The sequence below is a fragment of the Rhamphochromis longiceps genome, linkage group LG2 (assembly GCF_057381845.1).
Source record: "Rhamphochromis longiceps isolate RC_006_pf linkage group LG2, R_longiceps_female_GT1.1, whole genome shotgun sequence".
Classification (NCBI taxonomy): Eukaryota; Metazoa; Chordata; class Actinopteri; order Cichliformes; family Cichlidae; genus Rhamphochromis; species Rhamphochromis longiceps.
Genome location: NC_140558.1, coordinates 17059802 through 17067561, shown reverse-complemented (window position 1 = coordinate 17067561; position 7760 = coordinate 17059802). Strand labels below are relative to the sequence as shown.

General features: G+C 45.6%; 1 protein-coding gene across 1 annotated transcript; it reads left to right on the top strand.

The window, feature by feature from the left end:
• The first annotated feature begins 5083 nt into the window (after positions 1–5083).
• LOC146677114 (uncharacterized) lies at positions 5084–6931 on the top strand. The gene is made up of 2 exons (XM_085381229.1): positions 5084–5747; positions 5946–6931. Exons 1-2 carry the CDS (start codon positions 5084–5086, stop codon positions 6923–6925), a joined length of 1644 nt encoding a protein of 547 aa, XP_085237355.1. The 3' UTR covers positions 6926–6931.
• Positions 6932–7760: the final 829 nt, after the last annotated feature.

The following is a 7760-nucleotide window of genomic DNA, read 5'->3' as shown; positions in this document are numbered from 1 at the left end:
ATGAGAACGGTGAGCAAAGATCCCAGAACCACACGGGGGGACCTGGTGAATGACCTGCAGAGAGCTGGGACCAAAGTAACAAAGGTCACCATCAGTAACACACTACAACGGCAGGGAATCAAATCCCGCAGTGCCAGACGTGTTCCGCTGCTGAAGCCAGTGCATGTCCAGGCCCGTCTGAAGTTTGCCAGAGAGCACATGGATGATACAGCAGAGGATTGGGAGAATGTCATGTGGTCAGATGAAACCAAAGTAGAACTTTTTGGTATAAACTCAACTCGTCGTGTTTGGAGGAAGAAGAATACTGAGTTGCATCCCAAGAACACCATACCTACTGTGAAGCATGGGGGTGGAAACATCATGCTATGGGGCTGTTTTTCTGCCAAGGGGACAGGACGACTGATCCGTGTTAAGGACAGAATGAATGGGGCCATGTATCGTGAGATTTTGAGCCAAAACCTCCTTCCATCAGTGAGAACTTTGAAGATGAAACGAGGCTGGGTCTTCCAACATGACAATGATCCAAAACACACCGCCCGGGCAACAAAGGAGTGGCTCCGTAAGAAGCATTTGAAAGTCCTGGAGTGGCCTAGCCAGTCTCCAGACCTCAACCCCATAGAAAATCTGTGGCGGGAGTTGAAAGTCCGTGTTGCTTGGCAACAGCCCCAAAACATCACTGCTCTCGAGAAGATCTGCATGGAGGAATGGGCCGAAATACCAGCTACTGTGTGTGCAAACCTGGTAAAGACCTATAGTAAACGTTTGACCTCTGTTATTGCCAACAAAGGTTATGTTACAAAGTATTGAGTTGTATTTTTGTTATTGACCAAATACTTATTTTCCACCCTGATTTACGAATAAATTCTTTACAAATCCTACCATGTGGATTCATGGATTTTTTTTTTCACATTCTGTCTCTCACAGTTGAAGTGTACCTCTGGTGCAAATTACTGACCTCTGTCATCATTTTAGGTGGGGGAACTTGCACAATCGGTGGCTGACTAAATACTTTTTTGCCCCACTGTAACTGATTTATTCATTCCATATTACTGGTTTATTTTCCAATCTTCTCACCCCCCAAAGAGATTGGGCACTAAGAGAAATCAGTCTGTAATCCTACAAAAAAAATCTGTGAAAAGAAAATGTTTTATTGTTCTTCTGCTTCTTTTATCTGGAAATGTGCAACCTAATCCCGGTCCAGACTGCAAATGCTTAAGTACTCCTTGTGATTTCAAAACTCGAACAGGTCTTGGTATCACTCATTTAAATGTCAGAAGTCTTCTTCCCAAACTTGATTTTGTGAAAATTTGGATGAAAGAGTTAGATACTGATATTCTTATATTATCAGAAACCTGGCTTACTAAATCAATTACTGACAAAGACATTGCAATAACGGGCTATAATCTTTTCCGTTGCGACCGCCCCAGAAAGGGTGGCGGTGTTGCAATTTATGTAAAAAGCAAATTCCATGTTACTGTCGATTCATCGGTATCTGTTTGTAAACAGTTTGAACTTCTTGCCCTCAAGCTCCAACTTTTCAAGGGCTATTTTATTACCATTGTGGGCTGTTAAAGACCCCCCCTCAGCTAGTAGTGAGGCTTTAGTTTCACTTAGTGAAAAACTATCTACTTGTGAATGAAATTGTGCTGGCCGGAGATTTCAACTGGGACTGGTTGTCCTCTGCCTCAGACAGTTTTAAATCCATGTGTGATTCATATAATCTCACACAACTAATTTACAGCACAACTCGTCCAAATCTTAAATGCCCAGAAAAGTCATCACTTATTGATTTATTTTTAACTAATATGCCGTATAAAAATTCTCACACTGGGGTTTTTGCAAATGATATCAGTGACCACTGTGTGGTAGCTGTAGTGAGACAATCAAAGCTCCCAAAATCAAGGCCACAGATAGCTTTTAACCCTCCTGCCATCCTTTAAAAAATTCACACCCATCACCCTAGGGACCATTCTCAGCCACGCCATAAAAAGACCATATATCCATATTTTATTCCACTTTAAATTAGCCAACCTTGTAAAACTACTTCTCCCTGAAATATTCATGTAAAGTTTTAATTATATTTTCGTTGTTTTAACCCTTCAAATCCCAGTGTTATTACATGAGCGCCCTGTGTTATAAGCCCCAAAAACCAAAAAACGAAACTAAATATTTCCACAAAAAACCAGTTGAAGTAATATGTGATTGTCATTATAAGTAGGCCTTTAGATGGACCAAAGATTGGCACCAACATACATTTTGACCTGCCATTATTTTTTTTGCATTTTTTTTGCAATTTAAAAATTAAAACTTCAAGGCCCTGAGTCTTCATTGACATCCAAGAAAAGAAGAAAAAATAAAATCATATGATGATAATTTGGGGTTGAAAAATAGCGTTTATAATGGAAGTCAATGGGCAGAAAATGGTCCCCAGGGTGATGGGTGTGGGGATTTCTGCTGCTCAGCCATTTTAGGCTGATTTAAGGAATTCACACTGGAATATTAACATTGACAGGTAAAAACTATCCTGTGGCAAGTTTGGTTATATTCCACTGAACACAGTGGAAATGGCAGCCATTTAACACATAGCAGTGGCACAAAAAGGTCCCAAGAAGGCAGGAGGGTTAAATGAGATTTTAAGCATTTCTGTGAGCAAGCTTTCTTTCATGATTTATGGGACTATAACTGGAGTAGAATCTACCTGATAACTGATCTTGAGCTGGCATGGAATTATTTTTATGATACTTTTATCAAAATTATAAATAAACATGCCCCTATCCGCAAATTTAGAGTAAAATGCAGAAACAACCCTTGGTTTTCTCTTCAGCTCTCTAGTCTACTCAAAAAAAGGGATGCTGCCTGGGCTAAGGCCAGAAAAACTAAATCCGAAGCGGATTGGCTGATTTTTAGACAGCTCAGAAACTGTTCAACTTCCTTAATTAAAAAGGCCAAATCAGAATTCTATCTTTCAAATACTACTAAACATTTGAACGATCCTAAAAAATTCTGGAAAATAATAAAATCTTCTTATGGGGACATAACTACAAATGAGATGCCAACTTTTGTTGTAAAAGACTCCTGCACTTTAACAGAGAAATGCGACATTCAAAACTGCTTTAATGAGCATTTTGTTTCTTCAGGATCTCTATTTGAATCTTTATATCCAGATTTAAAACAGCTTAATCAACAAGAGGCTCTCTCTGCAACCGCTCAAACTGAATCTGTGGTCCAACCCTTCAGTTTTTCTCCGCTAAATGTTTTTGAGGTCCACAGGGCTTTAAATCTGTTGGATCTAAATAAATCTGCGGGACCAGATCAACTTGATCCCTATTTTCTTAAGTTGGCTGCAGATTTTATAGCAGAACCAGTAACTTACATTTTTAATCTTAGCCTCTCGAACAGTGAGATCCCTGTAATATGGAAATCTGCCTATGTTCTCACTTTGCTGAAAGGAGGTGATCCTTCAGATGTTAATAATTACAGGCCCATATCTAAATTGTGTGTTCTAGCAAAAGTTCTAGAAAAGTTCATTAATGAACAACTGAAAGACTTTTTGGACAAAAATTCAGTTCTTTCCCAACATCATTCAGGATTCAGAAAACAACACAGCACAATAACTGCTGCTATTAAAGTGGTTAATGACATTGTTGATTCAATGGACTGCAAAAAATACTGTGCTGCTCTTTTTCTTGACTTGTCAAAGGCTTTTGATACAGTTGACCATGCTAATTTATTAAATAGACTAAACAATATTGGTCTATCTGTAAATGCTGTAAGTTGGTTTTCAAATTACTTGTCAGCAAGAAAACAGTGTGTTCATGCTGCTGGGTCTTCTTCCTCTTTTCTCCCAGTATCCAAAGGAGTTCCGCAGGGTTCCATATTAGGACCATTGCTATTTTCTCTTTACATAAACAACCTTTGTGATAATTTGTCAAATGCAGCATTTCATCTTTATGCAGATGATACAATTATTTATTGTTCATCCCCTTCAGTAGCACAAACCCTGCAATTTCTGCAGTCTGCCTTTGATGTCGTTCAGTCCCATTTAACTCAACTTAAGTTGGTGTTAAATCCAGAGAAATCCAAGTTCGTGTTATTCTCAAATGGCAAAGAGTTGTTAGCTACGTCTCCTAAGATTAAAACAATTCAAGGATCTGAAATTGAAATGGTCACATCTTACAAGTATCTAGGGATCATTATAGATCAGAATTTGTCATTTAAGACTCACATTCAAAGGCTTGTGTCGAAGTTAAAACTAAAACTAGGTTACTTTTTTAGAAACCAATCCTGTTTCTCCCTCCAAGTGAGAAAACATTTGATTCGTGCAACCTTTTTACCTTTATTGGATTATGGTGAGCTGCTTTTTATGAATGCACCTGCCCACTACCTAAAGAGGTTGGATACTGTGTACCATTGTGCTTTACGTTTTATTACTGGCTGTTAGGATGCCTGGGTCGTTGACCCAGGGTTTTTGAGTGTATGATATTATTTATATTTTCTAGTTTTTTGGTTTCTTTGAGTTCTGTCTCATGGTTTATGTCTCTGTCTTCTTTAGTTGCTCTGTCTCCCCTATCACCTGCATCCCCTTGTCTAGTTCGCGTCTATGTGTATCCTTAGTTCCTATATCCCCGTGTCCACTCAGTGTTTGTGTCTGCCCTGGTCCCACGTCTCTGTTCCCTCTGTAGTGCCTACATGTGAGGCTGTGTCTTTGTTCAGTCTGTGTTATGTGTTTCCTGTTTTACTTTGAAGGTCTCTGTCTTTTCTCAGTGTGTTCAGTTTACGCTTCTTTGGTCTCGTCAGTTCTGATTTGTCCCAGCTGTGTTTCCCTCCTGTTACTCATTCCCTGATTGCTCCCTCTGTGTATTTAAGCCCTGTGTTTCTCTGTGTCCGTGTCGCGATCTACCGTTTATTTTGCTGTGTGTTTTGCCTGTCCACCGGTGTAAGTTTATTTTGAGTTTTTCTAGTTATGTCATGTTGCGTTCCGCATTAAAGCCTTTTTGAGTTCACGTCTGTCTCCGGAGTCTGCACCTTGGGTCCTATTCCTGACTGCACACAGCCTCACCTAACAGAAGATCGCGACCAGAACATGGACCCTGCAGACTCTTCAGCTTTTGGATTCGATGCTGAGATGGAGCAGATGATTAGGCTCCTTGACCGCATTGCTCAGGCCAATGATTTGAGGACCATGGCAGTTGGGCTAAGTGCTGTGGATGCCATCATTCGGAGCAACCCTCGGCTTACTCAGTTTTCTATCGACACTGTGCTGGGCAGCTCCATAGCTGCCTGGAGGGAGCAAGTCAGGGCTGGCGAGCTTGCTCTCTCTACCTTCACTTCCACTTCTTCACCGCCGCCCCAGGACAACACACACTCACCACCTGCCTCGTCTCTACCTCTGACTGCCTCTCCTTCCTCACACCAGCCAGGACCTTGTTCGCCTGCCCATTCGCCTGCCTTTTTCCTGGCGGCCATGTGGTCGGATGAGGAGGAGGTCTCCGTATCTCCCCCAGTTTCAGTTCCCTCATCTAGAAGGAAGCGACGCCATCGTCACTCCTCTCTTCTGTCATCCGTCCAGCAATCTGCCTCCGCTGGAGGGTCCGAGGGACTGCTTCAGCCGTCTGTTCCCGCTGGAGGGTCCGAGGGGCCCGTTCAGCCTCCTGTCTCCGCTGGAGGGTCCGAGGGGGGGCCCGTTCAGCCACCTGTCTCCGCTGGAGGGTCCGAGGGGCCCGTTCAGCCACCTGTTTCCGCTGGAGGCTCCGAGGGGGGGCCCGTTCAGCCACCTGTTTCCGCTGGAGGCTCCGAGGGGCCCGTTCAGCCACCTGTCTCCGCTGGAGGGCCCGAGGAGCCCGTTCAGCCACCTGTCTCCGCTGGAGGGCCCGAGGAGCCCGTTCAGCCACCTGTCTCGTCAGCTGGAGGGCCCGAGGAGCCCGTTCAGCCACCTGTCTCGTCAGCTGGAGGGCCCGAGGAGCCCGTTCAGCCTTCTGCCACGTCAGCTGGAGGGCCCGAGGAGCCCGTTCAGCCTTCTGCCACGTCAGCTGGAGGGCCCGAGGAGCCCGGTCAGCCTTCTGCCACGTCAGCTGGAGGGCCCGAGGAGCCCGGTCAGCCTTCTGCCTCTGCTACGCCTGGTTCAGCTTCTGCCTCTGCTACGCCTGGTCCAGCTTCTGCCTCTGCAACGCCTGGTCCAGCTTCTGCTTCTGCTCCGCCTGGTCCGGCCTCCGAGTCTGCAGCTCCGCCTGGTCCGGCCTCAGCCTCTGCAGCAGCCTCTGTTCCTGCTTCGCCTCAGCCTGGTCCGGCTTCGGCCTCTGCAGCTCCGCCTGGTCCAGCCTCCGAGTGTTCAGCTTCGTCTGCTCCAGAGGTCTCCATGCTGTCTGTTCCTGCACATCCTGTCCGGCCTGCTCGTCCTGTCCGGCCTGCTCGTCCTGTCCGGCCTGCACGTCCTGCACATCTTGTCCGGCCTGCTCGTCCTGCACGTCCTGCTCGTCCCGTCCGGCCTGCTCGTTCTGCATGTCCTCTCCGGCCGATGACTGGACGTCATTGCTGTCATGGACAGCCCCCTGAACTACGTCGCCGTCGGTGTCTCCCGCCCGGCCGGCCTCCTGATCTGCTCCGTCGCCACCGGTGCCTCCCGCCTGGCCGGCCTCCTGAACTGTTTTCTGGGCTCTTGGGCCGTCAGCCTCCGGGCCGCCCCCCTGAACTGCCCGGGTTTGGACTATTGTGCTGTCAGCCTCCGGGCCGGCCCCCTGAACTTTTTGTGAACTGTTTTTCCTGGCTGCCTGCGCCTGTCATGAGCCTGTTTTTTGTTCTGTTGCTTTCCGGGCTCCAGTGTTTGCACTTTTTTTTGTTTCTGGCTCAATGTGTTTCATTTGTTTCGAGCCCTCCATCCTGTTTCCCCCGCCGCCCACCCTGGTTGGGTTGTTTTTGTTTTTTTTGATTTTGAGGTTTTGGTTTGGGCTGTCTGGAAGCCAGCCCTTAAGGGGGGGTACTGTTAGGATGCCTGGGTCGTTGACCCAGGGTTTTTGAGTGTATGATATTATTTATATTTTCTAGTTTTTTGGTTTCTTTGAGTTCTGTCTCATGGTTTATGTCTCTGTCTTCTTTAGTTGCTCTGTCTCCCCTATCACCTGCATCCCCTTGTCTAGTTCGCGTCTATGTGTATCCTTAGTTCCTATATCCCCGTGTCCACTCAGTGTTTGTGTCTGCCCTGGTCCCACGTCTCTGTTCCCTCTGTAGTGCCTACATGTGAGGCTGTGTCTTTGTTCAGTCTGTGTTATGTGTTTCCTGTTTTACTTTGAAGGTCTGTGTCTTTTCTCAGTGTGTTCAGTTTACGCTTCTTTGGTCTCGTCAGTTCTGATTTGTCCCAGCTGTGTTTCCCTCCTGTTACTCATTCCCTGATTGCTCCCTCTGTGTATTTAAGCCCTGTGTTTCTCTGTGTCCGTGTCGCGATCTACCGTTTATTTTGCTGTGTGTTTGCCTGTCCACCGGTGTAAGTTTATTTTGAGTTTTTCTAGTTATGTCATGTTGCGTTCCGCATTAAAGCCTTTTTGAGTTCACGTCTGTCTCCGGAGTCTGCACCTTGGGTCCTATTCCTGACTGCACACAGCCTCACCTAACACTGGCTATGAAAATCATGTACAGTACATCATTGTTCTTTGTATGCTGCTGCTAAATGTCCATCTTTGCATATTCTCAGACTCTCCCATTGGTTGATCTTTATCTATAAATCTCTCCTTGGGCTGGTTCCATCTTATTTATGTGTTTATATGTGT

Bases quoted from the DNA above. Each gene is read 5' to 3' on its own strand.
- LOC146677114 (XM_085381229.1), top strand. From the start codon at position 5,084: ATGGACCCTGCAGACTCTTCAGCTTTTGGATTCGATGCTGAGATGGAG. The intron at 5,748-5,945 runs GCTCCGAGGGGG...CTGTCTCGTCAG, and splicing joins GCCACCTGTTTCCGCTGGAG to CTGGAGGGCCCGAGGAGCCC.